This window comes from Macaca fascicularis, chromosome 13 (genome assembly GCF_037993035.2).
Source record: "Macaca fascicularis isolate 582-1 chromosome 13, T2T-MFA8v1.1".
NCBI classification, from domain to species: Eukaryota; Metazoa; Chordata; class Mammalia; order Primates; family Cercopithecidae; genus Macaca; species Macaca fascicularis.
In genome coordinates this window covers 93,973,304-93,988,349 of record NC_088387.1, presented here as the reverse complement: position 1 = coordinate 93,988,349, position 15,046 = coordinate 93,973,304, and the positions used below count along the sequence as shown (strand labels likewise).

At 41.2% G+C, this 15,046-nt stretch overlaps 1 protein-coding gene across 25 annotated transcripts in view; it reads left to right on the top strand.

Annotated features, from left to right (window-relative positions):
• BABAM2 (BRISC and BRCA1 A complex member 2) overlaps positions 1-15,046 on the top strand; it is a 493,921-nt gene that overhangs the window by 395,061 nt on the left and 83,814 nt on the right. For 22 of the 25 annotated variants that reach the window (XR_012422530.1, XR_012422531.1, XM_045368628.3 and 19 more), the window contains one exon: positions 3,465-3,547. The exons of the other annotated variants lie outside the window; for them this stretch is intronic. Coding sequence is in view for 20 of the 22 variants with exons in the window: in XM_045368628.3 (XP_045224563.1) it covers positions 3,465-3,547 (83 nt within the window). In the remaining 2 variants the exon portion in view is untranslated. The remainder of the gene's footprint in view (positions 1-3,464; positions 3,548-15,046) is intronic. 25 annotated transcript variants of the gene reach the window in all.

Below are 15,046 nucleotides of genomic sequence, written 5' to 3'. Positions count from 1 at the left end.
CTTGATTGAGAAAATAGCAATTACTTCTTACACATGATACTTTTTTTTTTTTTTTTTGAGACAGAGTCTCACTCTGTCACCCAGGCTGGAATGTAATGACACGATCTTGGCTTACTGCAACCTCTACTTCCCGAGTTCAAGCGATTCTCCTACCTCAGTCTTCTGAGTAGCTGGGATTATAGGCATGGTCCACCACACTGGCTAATTTTTGTATTTTTAGTAGAGATGGGGTTTCACCATGTTGTCCAGACTGGTCTCAAATTCCTGACCTCGTGATCCGCCTACCTCAGCCTCCCAAAGTGCTGGGATTACAGGCGTGAGCCACCACACCCGGCCTCACATGATACCTTTTTAATGCTACTTTGATCCTTTTTGGTATGCTGTTTATACCAAAGCTCCCAGGATCCCTTTTTTTTTTTTTTTTTTGCCCCTTCGGTATTCTTTGGCAAATAGTAGAATCAAATATCTTCCCTAGAGCAGCAGCCTGGACAGCCCTGAACACAACAGTAGTAATGGTGGTGACAGTCACTTGTTGTAGAACTCTCTACAATTGGCATAGCACTTTTTACCTCCGTGCCCTCACAGTAGCCATGGGGTGAACCAGGCAGGCATCACTGACATTTAGTGGAAGAAGCTCTGAAACTGTGGTAAGTTCAGTAACCCAGTGGAAGTCACACCCCTAGAAGAAGTGGAGCCAGGGCAGGAACCCCATTTCCCCAGGACTCAGGCCTCCTGATAGGACTCCACTGCCAACAGTGCCACACAGATCTGGGGAGGAAATCCAGCATTCGATGCAAAAGCTGTGGCTCGCACTCGAGGTTAGGAGTTGAAAGCAAGCACCGAGAGGGGAGAAGGAAGCCTGTGACACCATGGGCGCCCCTGGCTGCTCCATCCCTGTGCCTTTGCCCTTTCCTTCTGGCTGCCTGTGGCCATGCTGCCCTGCAGCCCTGTTTCCTTAAGGAAGTCAGAGGCCTGATCAAGCTTCTCCTTGGGCTTTGCTCAGTGGGACAGGGAATGGGTTTTCCTCACGATCTTTAGAAGGTGGAACATTCTACCCATTGTGGGTAACTAGGCAATAAGGGTTTTAGAGGTCTGATGATAGCCCACCTTATTCCACAGAAGGCTTATAAATATATAAATATATCTAGTAATACAAAATTAAATTTTTAAATAAGGAAATTAGGATAAAAGGAAATTAGGAATAGGGAAGAGAAGATGAAACCAAGAAAATGATTTGTCACCCTCTGGGATATAAGAAAATTTCTGACTCCTCAAACCAATTTTAAGACATTTTTCTCATTCCCATAATGGAATTTTTTGTTTCTCCAAAATAGAAGTGTCAATAACCAAACAGTATGACTGTCTCTCACATGAGTCTTTAATACTTACGATTTTTTTCAGCTTTGTTTGTGAACATTTTGAGAAAGTACTTTTGATACAAATAGTGGTTAATAAATAATACCATTGATCTTCTTATTTTTAAGTAAGATTTTCTTCAGTATATATAATTGAACATGAAGAAGCTAGCACAGTGGCCTCCAGAATGGAGTACACACACTACAGAAGTTACACAGCTCACTCTATTGGAGTACAAGAAAAATATGAAAACTACATTTACATTTGCTTTCAAATCTCACTTTTTAAATATACTTTTTTCTGTATATTTTATTATGCATGTAGTACAGTAATATACTAAAATGGATTACATACTTGTCTTTGCCTATGGGATGCAGGATCTGAAAAGTATTGATTATCAGCACTATAACATTATTGGGCTAATTATAAATTCATAGAGAGGCCAGGCACAGTGGCTCACGCCTGTAATCCCAGCACTTTGGGAGGCCAAGGTGGGCGAATCTCCTGAGGTCAGGAGTTCGAGACTAGCCTGGCCAACATGACAAAACCCTGTCTCTACTAAAAAATACAAAAATTAGCCTGGGCGCGGCGGCTCACGCTTCTAATCCCAGCACTTTGGGAGGCCGAGGTGGGTGGATCATGAGGTCAGGAGTTTGAGACCAGCCTGGCCAACACAGTGAAACCCCATCTCTACTGAAAATACAAAAATTAGCTGGGCGTGGTGGCAGGCACCTGTAATCCCAGCTACTTGGGAGGCTGAGGCAGGAGAATCACTTGAACCTGGGAGATGGAGGTTGCAGTGAGCCGAGATCATGCCACTGCACTCCAGCCTGGACAACAGAGCTAGACTCGGTCTCAAAAAAATTAAAAAATTAAAAAAAAATTAGCCAGGCATAGTGGCAGGCGCCTGTAATCCCAGCTATTCAGGAGGCTAAGGCAGGAGAATTACCTGAACCTGGTAGGCGGATGTTGCAGTGAGCCAAGATTGCAGCACTGCACTCCAGCCTGGGCAATAGGTTGAGACTCTGTCTCAAAAATAAATAAATAAATAAATTCATAGAGAGAAATATAAACTAAAGAATTATCAACTTAAGATCAGAATGATATACCAACCATTTTTTAGCAGATCACTTACCCTTCAGTGTCTTAGTTCTTTTACCTTTACAAGGAGTGTTAACTGTTCCTTCCAACTTAAACTGGGAGGGCATCAGTATCAGTGATCTGATCGGCCTGGTTTGGTCAGGGATATCGCATCTCTAAGGACATCAGAGTCCTCCTTGTATGGATGAGAAAGAAAATTATATCTGTCCTTAGCGTGGTTAGTATTGTCCCATTATGGCGACATCCTCCAGGTGCTCAGCTCTTGAGGGAAATGGATGAGGTAAGCCTACAGAATTGCGCCTGGCCCCTTCAGAGGTCAGGGGATGTTCTCTTTTGACACATGAAATATGCGTCTCCCTTCCTGAACCCAGCATTCACCCATCTAATGTTGCTATTTTGCCTTGAGCCCAGTGGGGAGGACAGGGGAACACAGTGAAAGGGGACACAGTTGTCTGGTGTGATTACCCTAACCCAGCTCAAGAAGAAAAGTAATATATAATACTAAATTTACTAACACTGTCATTGCATATTACTGTGTAGTGCCCAGTGGAAGTCAGACTTAACAATCACTGTACAGGTAGTACGTTGACATTTGGGATTATAGTGTCATTGCTGACTTGATTTCTTAATATGTCCTTCTACTCATAATTAATGTAATAACTAACATTTGTGTAGTATTTTATGATTTATCTTATTTGTTTTTCACAACCCTGTAATGAATTTTGCAAATATTTTTATGCTTGATTTGCAGGTAAGGAAACTAAGGCTGCAAAGGTTAAGTGATTTGCCTGAGGTCATAGTAGATAGTGGCAAAGCTGTGACTTAAACCTAGATACTGTCATTCCAAACCCCAGACCGTTCCTGCTTTAATCCTCACTTGCCTTAAACCCGTCTCAGAGTCAATAACCCAGACTTCACGAATATATTCTTTACTTGGTTTTATTGCTTTTCTACCTTATTTTTATGAGGGTTTTTTTTGTGTGTGTGTGTATGTTTTTATTACTCAGAGGTGTCGTGGAATATGATGCAGAAGGCTTTACAAAACTCACTCTGCTGCTGATGTGGAAAGATTTTTGTTTTCTTGTACACAGTGAGTATACTTTTGCTGTCAGCATGTCAGCATACATTTTTAAATGTCCGAAACCACATGTAATAATCAGTGCTAGAACCTTTTGTGTCCTGTCTCAGTTCCTTTTACGGTAGCGTATATATATTTATTATGGGATATTAAAGAGAAAATATCTCTAGACCAGTGGTTCTCAACCACTGGAGTGATTTTGCACCTCAGGGGATGTTTAGCAATGCCTGGAGACATTTTTGATTGTTATGACTTAAGGGGGTGGGGATTTGCTACTGGCGTCTAATGGGTGGAGGTCAGCGATGCAGCTAAACATTCTACAATGCACAGGACAGCCCCTAACACACACACACAAAAAAATTATTGAACGCAAAATGTCAGTATTGCCAAGCTAGAGAAACCCTACCCTAAACAGATTTCTCTTTCACATTGTGTTTTCAGTATCAGGCCTCAGGACTTTTGGGATTATTAGAAACATACCTGCTGTGACCATTTGGTTATCATCCTTATTCAGTGAAAAGTCTGCAACTTTGATAAAATGTAATACATAACTTAAAGATGGGGCAATGTTTTCATGTATCCCCAACATCATTTCTTCATGTTCTTCTGCATAGTAGGCATACTTAATGGTTGTTGTCACATAGTAATCCGTCAGTCCATAAGCATCGACCCAGCTTTCTCTTGATAGATAATTTAGAGTCTTTTTGTTTCTTAATTATGTGAGAACCAGTGACCCATGGAGTCAGGTTCAAGTTGCAAGTTAACTGAGACCTTCATTCTGTAGTAATTTGGTATGTACAACGTTCAGTCTTCAGGCCAAGGCAAAGGAGCCAGCTTTCCCAGCTTGAGTTAGAGAAAAGCAGTGGGTTTGAATTGACTTCGCTCAAACCCATGGCTTTTAGAACTGACCCTATGCCTCAATAAACTACTGCAGGAGGAATAACTTCGGCTATATTTAGCCAAAGGCATCAGACAGTATAAAGATACAGACTTCAAGGGATTTTCCTTCTGCAGCAGATTTACCTTCTTCGTTGTGATTTGCTTCGGTTAAAATAGTTCTTCAGTTCATTTTTCTACCTGATTGCACACCAATAGATAGTAAGGGAAGAAACCAATAAAACATCCATAGTGGCAGGAAGAAGAAAACTTCTAAGTAAAACCTTATCTTGGTAAAATTCACATGGAGATCATGGAGCGCAGGCCACAGTTTTAAGGAGATGGGCCCCTCTGCCTTTAGGTGTTGCCCAACAACCACCACTTTTCAAGCTGTCATGCACCTTGTCACCACCATAACCTACAGTGTGGGGCCAGGTCAGGATGAAGCCCCACAATCAAGGCCTCCTGGCAGTCTCCTCTTTGCTCAGTCTTCGATGGCCCTGCTAATCTGAGCTGAACACTGGTACTGCAGCCACCACTTTTGATTCTGACCTTATATATCCGTGCTTTGGTTTGGCATTCTGAGGCTTAATTCCTTTGTGTAATATCACTTCCTATTTGCTGTATTCACTTTACCTTACCACGTTGGTCCCAGTGATTCTTTCTCTAACCTGATGACCCGGCGGCAGATCTTGATTGCTTCCTTAATTTACTAATATCTCTTGTGACTTGGGAAAGTTGTCTGGTGTGATTATCCTAACTCAGCTCAAGAGGGACCTGGGCCTTACCTCAAATGATGGTGGTGATGGTCTCATGCCTCCTGAGTGGCTGTGGACAACTCCATCACAGCAGGACAATTGCAAACACTAAGATGAATGCTTCAATCAGTTCCTTCATCTCAAAGTGACATAATAGCCCAAGTCTTTTTCCTGAATCTTTGGTCTCCTAGCCGTTGTTCTACTTTCTGTTGATGTCAGATCATATCAGAATAAGGGGAAAAATATATTTCATGGCATTGCTCAGTTATAACCTATGTTTTCCACATGCAGCTCAAAGATGACTATTCTAGTGGTTGCTAGCAAGAAGAAATTGTCACTTGCAATGATGGTCAGGGATAAAAGAACATTCACCTCTCAGTTTCTGCCAACTCTTTTGTCAGTACATTCAGTATTGTAGCTATTGCTGTTGCTTTTGAAGGTCTATTCCCCACAGCATATTTTCTCCTTGGTACCATGTGTTCAGTATTTCTTACAGCTCCTTCTCCGCCTTTCTATCTTAGCTTTTCCAAATCAGACGTGCAGAATTGAGTCCCAAAGTCATCTTTTCATTTCATTTTGAATTACCTTCTTCAGAAACATAGACCCCCCAGGCACTCATTAGAACAGCTACCCGGAACCTTGGGAATTGTTTAATTGACTTTTTCCAAAGTGTTTCCTCCCTGTTCTCCCCCGGCTGTTTGGTCCCTGTCTCCAAGCATCACTGCCACACTCTTGGCTCTTCTGGCAGATAAGACCCTGCCTGTGAATCAAAGAACTTTGATGCTGTTTCCTGCTCCATCACTCACTCGCAGCCTGTCTTTAAATAAATTATTTTCACTCATTTCCTTTTTTCTTATCTAAAATATAGGACTTGCTACCTCAGAGTGAAGCTTGGTTAGATAATGTGTTTTACTTAGTCATGCAGTTAAACATCTGACACTTACCTTCCTTTGGAAGCATCTGCTGGCTTGGTTACAATGCCCAAGGGACCACTTGTTCCTTTTTTTCCCTTCCATGAAGATGGGGAGGGGAATATGAGGTGGCAGAGACTTAACAAAGAACATTGCAGTGAGATCTCAAGAGGTGAAAAGGAGGAAGGAAGTGCCTGGAAATAGAGCCATTCCCCTGTGGCTGCCTCTACCACTTCATGGAGGTTGAAGACCCAGCAGGACATGAAATATCATCTCTGTTCTCCCCTTCCTCCCTCTTCTCCCCAGGCCCAGGAAGATTGCTATTGATAGGACAGCTCCTGGCAATAATTATGCACATTTTGGATGCTAGAGGAAAGAGGCACTTCTCTTGAGACAGACAGCTCTGACCTCAGACTTTGCCAGAGTTTGAAAAAGCAGATTGCCTTAAGGAAAAGCATTGCACAGATTCTGGGATCTCTCAGGAGGTACGGCAACATCCTAGCATTCTGGCAGTTCCAGGAATGGGGACTGTGGCCATGACGGTGTCCATGGAGCATTTCCATCCACTTATTCCTTCCTTACATCATTCATTTTCAGCATGTCTCAAATCTTGGAACTGTAGCAGGATCAGAAACTTGCTCCCATCCAGAAACTATTTTTAGGAAACTTTCCTGGCCATCATCTAAGAATTTTTCATAGCAGTTATATAGGCAGTTCCATATTTGCTAAATTATGCTTACCTCGGGAGGTAGATGTTACCTTTAAGCTAGTAGCTTTTGTTTCTTTTCTTTTCTTTTTTTTTTTTTGAGACGGAGTTTTGCTCTTGTTGCTCAGGCTGGAGTGGAATGGCAGGATCTCGGCTCACTGCAACCTCCATCTCCCGGGTTCAAGCGATTCTCCTGCCTCAGCCTCCCGAGTAGCTGTGATTACAGGCATGCGCCACCAAGCCTGGCTAATTTTGTAATTTTAGTAGAGACAGGGTTTCTCCATGTTGGCCAGGATGGTCTCAAACTCCTGACCTCAGATGATCCACCTGCCTCGGCCTCCCAAAGTGCTGGGATTACAGGCATGAGCCACTGCGCCTGATCCACTAGTAGCTTTTCAGAATGCAGCATGGGAAGAGAACCAGATAGCAAGGTGAAGTAACAGAACAAAAAAAATGCTCTGGGGAAAAACTACATGCTTTTTTTTCGTGGGTCCCAGTCAGCTGCACTGTAAGTAGACACACGAGGAGGCAGCTGTCTACGGGACTAGAGTTGATACTTGGAAGGGGAGACAATTGAGTGTTGAGATTTGTGACTGTATGACAAGCTGTCTTTTTCCATTACCTATACATCTTTGGTAAATGACCCTTTGAGTCATTCAGCCTGGACTGTAGGCCTTGTCTCCCTGGTAAAATTCCTGTTAGACCAAATTTGACCACTTTTTTCTCTTGTTTTCCTCTACCTCCAACTTAACTGAGTTCTGAGTTTACTAAGAACCTACTGCATGCTCAGTACTATGCAAGGTATTAGGGGATATAAGTACATAACTCAGAGTTGACCTTAAGATACTTACAGTGACATAGCACAGAAATTGGAAAACTACAGCCTGTGGGCCAAATCCCATGTCAGCCTGTTTTTATAGGGCCTTGAGCTAACGATAGCTTTTTTTTTTAAACAGCGTCTCACTGTCGCCCAGGCTGGAGTGCAGTAGTGTGATCTTGGCTCACTGCAGCCTCCGCCACCTGAGTTCAAGCGATTCTTCTGCCTCAGCCTCCCGAGTAGCTGGGACTACAGGCATGCGCCACCACGCCCGGCTAATTTTTGTATTTTTAGTAGAGATGGGGTTTCACCATGTTACCCAGGCTGATCTTGAACTCCTGGCCTCAAGCAATCCACCCACCTAGGCCTCCCAAAGTGCTGGGATTCTAGGCGTGGGACACCGCGCCCTGCCCTAAGGGTAGCTTTTACATTTTAAAGGGATTGTTAGAAAACACAAGCGGAAGAATATGCCGCAGAGACAGTTTATGGTTTGCAAGGCCTAAAATATTTGACCCTTCACAGAAGTTTGCCAACTTCTTGTCTAGTTGATGAGAAAAAAGATTAGATCAAGGTGAAGTACAATGGTAGGCATTTTTAAAACAAATACTTTATGACTTGTCTACTTTATGCAAGACACAGTTATATGAGAGCCTCATGTGTTACATGTCTCGCTCTGGAGGAGGTCTTTTTTCTCCCACCACTGGAGCGCAGTGATGCAATCATGGCTCACTGTAGCCTCAACTTCCTGCGCTCAGGTGATCCTCCCACCTCGGCCTCCCAAGTAGCTGGAACTATTATACATATATACATATATACATATGCGCCACCACGCCCAGCTAATTTTATGTAGGGACGAGGTTTTGCTGTTTCTCAGGCTGGTCTCAAACATCTGGGGCTCAAGGGATCCACCTGCCTCAGCCTCCCAAAGTGATGGGATTACAGGCATGAGCCACCACACCCAGCTTCTTTTCTTTCTTAATGAAGTCTAATGAGAAAAACAGACAATAAAGATGTAAACTTAACAAATATATAAATTCAGACAGTGACAAATAGCATGATGGAACAAAGTAAAAGGCTATGAATAGAGAATAAGAAGGAGTTGCTGTGACGATGGTAGGGAAGGCCTCCTGTAGAAGGTGACATTTCAGCTGAGACCTTAGCAGTGATTCAGACAGCCAAGGAAGGCGATTCCAGGGAAAGGAGTCCCTGTGCAAAAGCCCTGAGCCCTGAGGCAGTGAAGAGCTCTGCTTAAGCAGGCCTGGCTGGAACACAGTGAGTAAGGGGAAGGGCATTTGTTGACTTTTTTTTTTAGCTACCTAATGTTGAGTTACTGTCTTAGTGATTTATTCTAGAGATTACAATATGCATCTTTAACATAATTGCCTTAAGATTAATAATGCCTTCATTGTGGTAAAATAAAATGACATTGCTCCTTTTCCTCCCGCTTATTTGTTCTATTAATTGTCATATATATTACATCTGTATATATTATAATATAAACACAACAATATAACTTTTTCTGACATTGCTATAAACAATCATTTTTTTTTTTCTTTTTTGAGACGGGGTCTTGCTCTGTCACCCAGGCTGGAGTGCAGTGGCGCGATCTCAGCTCACAGCAACCTCCGCCTCCCGGATTCAAGATATTCTCCTGCCTCAGCCTCCTAAGTAGCTAGGATTACAGGCATGTGCCCCCACTCCCGGCTAATTTTTTGTATTTTTAGTAGAGACAGGGTTTTGCCGTGTTAGCCAGGATGGTCTCGATCTCCTGACCTCGTGATCTACCTACCATGATCTTCCAAAGTGCTGGGATTACAGGCATGAGCCACCACGCCCAGCCACAGTCTTATATTTTTAAAAGAGAAAAAAAGTTTTCTTTGGATTTTGCCCTGCGCATTATTTCCAGTGTATCTTTGCAAGGCTTTGATTGCTGTGTTCCTCCATTTCATAGCTGTTATAATGGATTGGGGCTGGGGTGGCAGTGTTTATTCAATCTAATGAATGGTAAGGGTTCTTACTCTGATTTTTTTCTTTATTTTAAATGACTAATGTTCACACAGATGTCTTAGTATTATTCTTTCTGTATTTAACTTTAACTATCTATTTGTTCATTTGTTCATTCATTGGTTTTAAGTTGACATTAAGTATGGAAAACAGTTATTTTGTTTTTCAGAGAACACAGTTTCTGGTAAGACTTTTTTTTTTTTTTTAAGCCAGAGGAAATCAACAACTTCAGACTAATTCTGGTAGTCATTTAAATAATTCTTTCCTTATAGGCCTGTAATCAAGGCCAATAAATTAGAAATCAGGACAGCTTTTGAAATTTTAAGTAAAAATGAGAAGCTTCTGTTTATTGCTACAAATGCTTCTGCCAAGCTCTGATTTTGTCAGGCTCTCCAATTCCTAGTATAACCAAGGAAATTATTTGTATTGCTGTCGCACTGTCACCTCACCACTAAAACACAAAGCTGTAGTAGTAGCAGCCACTGAGTTCCTGAGCAAAGTGAGGTAGACTTTCATCTCCCCTCTACAGAAAGTGTTATGTTGTAGAATATTTAGCAATGGCTACTACATTAATCGGTAAAACCAAAACGGTGATGTTGCTCAAAACTTGCTTACTTCTTTGGATACAGATCACATCTTTATATAAAGGAATATATTTGAAGAGCAAATCAGAATCAGTAAAATAATTAAAAACCACAATGCTATGTGTTAGAATTTGTTTCAAGTCAAGTCTATAAAAAGTGTACTATTATTTTAGAATTACCATGTTTACCTCATATCAGATGTAAAGATTCTTAGTAATTTATCATTTCTAGTATTAATAACTATCAGGCCAGGTGCAGTGACTCACACCTGTAATCCCAGCATTTTGGAAGGCCAAAGCGAGTAGATCACCTGAGGTCAGGAGTTCGAGATCAGCCTGGCCAACATGGTGAAACCTTGTCTCTACTAAAAATACAAAAATTAGCCAAGCGTGGTGGCACCTTAATCTCAGCTTCTTGGGAGGCTGAGATAGGAAAATCGCTTGAACCCAGGAGGCGGAGGTTGCAGTGACCCAAGAACGTACCATTGCTCTCCACCCTGGGCAAGAGAAGTGAAACTCTATCTCAAAAAAAAAAAAAAAGAAAAAAAAAAACTATCAAAACAACAGGAACAAAAATTAATTATCAACAAAATATCAAACCAATCAGTTCTCTAATATTGTTCTAAATGATAAAAGAATATGGAAAAAGATAAAAGAAAATTTACTAAATGTCTTTTTGCCTTAATTATGAGAACTATTGAGTCCTTTAGATACTTTTACATTTTGGTTAATTTTTATACTGAGACTTCCTTGAAAATGGTTAGCTCTACTAGGCAAAGTGGTTTTCATCTTGATTATACACACAAGCACACCCTTCACCCGGTTTACAATTCAGAGAGTTCCAGTCCTTCAGCAACCACTGTCACTCTTTTGACTCAAATTGAAACTTCTGTTTCATCTTTACAGTTTACTTCCAGAAAGCCTGTTTTGTAATTTCTTACACTAGTTTGATAATTTACTGGATTAATCTTCACTGGGAATATTGTCTTCATTATAATACCTTAGAATTACGTGACCCCTTTTAATGACCTTAAAGGATTTCTTTGAAGGAAGAAGGTTGTAAATCACTCGCACAATCATGCAATGAATTTTTCCCCTGTGCCCTCTTGTATACCTTGTATGAGTCTTTTCAGTTGTAATTATTGGATTAAGTAATTGCTAAAGCAAGTGTGTCTGACAAAGAAAGGTCTGGAAAAATTAGCAATTTTGACTTCTCAGTGATTTTTGACATGCTTTCAAATTAACAACTATAACTCAAGAACTCATCTTACCCAGTGAAAGAAAGGAAGCTGTTTACAGAGTAGCTCTTATGTTATTGATCTAGTTCAGTGTAACCTTTTCTTAGAATTAATATTAAAGTACTGTTGACATTGGTGAAGCATGGGCATTATTATATTTTGGTCCAGAGCTTCTGCTGTAGTTGAAAATAATAGTCATAACAGTTCATAGGTATGGAGTGAAGGCTGGGTGCGGTGGCTCATGCCCATAATCCTGGCACTTTGGGTGGCCAAGGCAGATGGATCACCTGAGGTCGGGAGTTCAAGACTTGGCCAACGTGGTGAAACCCTGTCTCTACTAAAAAAAAAAAAAAAAAAAAAAAACATAGCCAGGTGTGGTGGTGTACGCCTGTAATCCCAGCTACTTGGGAGATTGAGGCATGAGAATCGCTTGAACCCAGGAAGTGGAGGTTGCAGTGAGCCGAGATGGTACTACTGCACTCCAGCCTGGGTGACAGAGCAAGACTTTGTCTCAAAAAAAAAAAAACCTGTGTGGAGTATATACCATGCTCTAGACACTGTTCTCAGTACTTTGCATATGTTATGTTCTTTAATCTGCAGAACATCTTTCTGAGGTTAATTGCCAGAATAACCCATTTTACAAATAACAAAACTGGCACAGCAAGATTAAATGACAGAGCTAGTGTTTAAATCCAGGAACAGATTCTAGATCCCATGTGCTAAACTGCATTACTATACTGTTTCAGATAATTGTTTGACAGTATCCCCAAGTATGTGTGATAAATTTCAAAAGCCTTTAGAGCTTCACAGAGACCCTCTTAGCCCCAAGAACAAGAGCAGAGGGTCAATGTCTGCAGCCATGCACAGGTCAGAGAGATGTGGAGACTGTCTCATCTCTCAGGAATGGAGTGCATGTCTCAGCAAAGACATTACTGATCTGAAGGCAACAGGGCATGAAGCCGGAGTTGTTCCTCAGTGGAGGTAACAGGTTGTTCATTTATAATCCCCTGTCCTGTGGCACAAACTACTGGCTCAAGGTAGGGATTCACTTCTGGCCATTGAAAGAACAAAACTAAGCAGCTTATTAAGGAATGAAAGAGCTACTGATTACCAAAAATGTGATTTAACCTGTTTAGACATAGTGAATGTGGTCAATTATAATGGTTTGTCATACAAAGTTCATGTTAACCTACAAGGTCAAATGCCTCCTGAGGAAGAGGTGATTTAGATATGGGAGTAGCCCAGGTTCTAAGACGGTTGGAGGAGTAGGAACTGTGGCAAACTGCACACTCCTTTCTATCCTCTTCATTGTTGATCTCGGCTCACTCCAGTCCTGCCTCCCAGATTCAAGCGATTCTCCTGCCTCAACCTCCCAAGCAGCTGGGACTACAGGCACGTGCCACCATGCCCGAATAATTTTTGTATTTTTAGTAGAGGCGGTGTTTCACCATGTTGGCCAGGCTGGTCTCAAACTCCTGACCTCAGGTGATCCTCCCACCTCGACCTCCCAAAGTGCTGGGATTACAGGCATGAGCCAGCATGCCCACCCCCAGCCCATTTTTGTTTTTTTTAACTGAGTACAATCCAGACATTTCTGTGGGTTGGATCTGTCCTGAGAACTTATTAATTTTAAAAAAAATTATTGTAAAAATTTCAAACAAACGTGAAAGTAGAAAGAAAAATATAGTGAACCACTATCACCCATATCACAGTTTGAATACCTTGTTTCTTCCATCCTGCCTCCTTTTTAATTTTTTATTTTCCTGCATATTTTGATGCAAAGGAAATATCATTTTACCTATAAATACCTCACTATGTATCTCTAACAGGTAAGGATATTTTTTCTTTTTCTTTTTTTTTTTTTTTTGAGACAGGGTCTTGCTCTGTAGACCAGGCCAACGTGCAGTAGAATGATCATCTAGCCCACTGCAGCCTCAAACTCCTGGACTCAGGGACCTCCCACCTCGGCCTCCAGAGTAGCTGGGACTAGGCTTACACCACCATGCCCAGCTAATCTTCAAAAAAATTTTCATAGAGACAGAGTCTCACTATGTTGCCCAGGCTGGTCTCAAACTTGTGGCCTCTCATGAACTTCCCACCTCAGCCTCCCAAAGTCCTAGGATTACATGCGTGAACCACTGCACCCAGACCAGATAAGGATTTTTTTAAAAAGATGTATTGACGGTAATATTATGATATCTAATTAATTGATATCACCTAATACCCAGTTTGTGTTCAAATTTCCCCGTTTGTCTCAAACATGAGGTTTTTTTTAACACTTACTTTGTTCAAATCAGGATACGAACAAGTAAGAATCCGTGAATCTTGAAAGCCTTTATTTAGAAAAGAAGAGAAAAAGTGTTTTTAGTTATTTCATTTAGAATCTGAGCCATTCTTTTTTTTTTTTTTTTTTTTTTTTTTTTTTTAAGATGGAGTCTCACTTTGTCACCCAGGCCGGATTGCAGTGGTGCAATCTTGGCTCACTGCAATTTCCACCTTCTGGGTTCAAGCAATTCTCCTGACTCAGCCTCTCAAGTAGCTGGGGTGATAGACTTGCACCATCATGCCCAGCTAATTTTTGTATTTTTAGCAGAGGTGGGGTTTCACCATGTTGGCCAAGCTGGTCTTGAACTCCTGACCTCAAGTGATCTGCCCGCCTTGGCCTCCCAAAGTGCTGGGATTACAGGTATAAGCCACGGCGCCCAGCTGCCATCCAGTCTTTATACCAGTTTTTAATAGAATTCTTAGCACTAGAATGGACGGTTAGAGGCCATCTAACTCAGAAGTTTTTGTTTGTTTTTTTTGTTTTTATATTTTTGTGACATGGTCTCACTTGCTCACCCAGGTTGGAGTGTGGTGGCATGATCTTGGCTCACTGCAGCCTTGGCCTCGCAGGCCCAAGTAATCCTTCCACCTCAGCCTCCAGAGTACCTGGGATTACAGGTGTTCACCACCACACTCAGCCAATTTTTGTACCACAGTGCTGAGATTACAGGTGTGTGCCACCATGCCTGGCCTAGCTAAGAAGTTTTAAACTGTGTGTGTGTGTGTGTGTGTGAAAGATTCTTTTGGTGAATTCCATGGATCCGTTCTGTAGAACAAGGTATTTTGCCTAAAATAAAATATACTGTGCTGAAAAGGTAACCGATTATATGGAACCTGTTATCAAGTCTTTAAAAAGTTATGATATAGAGATGTATCTATAATCAGAAATATCATTTCTTTAGCAGATACATAGCTTCTTTGTTAACACATTAAATAATAATATCCAGTAGCAAATCTAATAACCACCATAATTTTGAAATGTGATAAATATAAATAATATTTTGAGATATGGGCAACACTTACAATTTAATATAAAAATTCCTGTGATTTCTATCAAAGTTACTACTGCTAAAGCCATTGCAGATTGTTACCTATATCCATAATTGAAGGAAATGCTAAATTTCAGTTAAAGGTTGTAAAAACAAAGATACATGTTTATGTGAAGAAAATGTGTAAAGATACACATTTTCCCATCCAAATTGCCAGATGCCCTGAATCCAAGGACGCTTTCAGGGGCAGTGAATAGAGATGCATGGACCTCAGATTGAGAATTTCTGAAAACTCTTATCATTT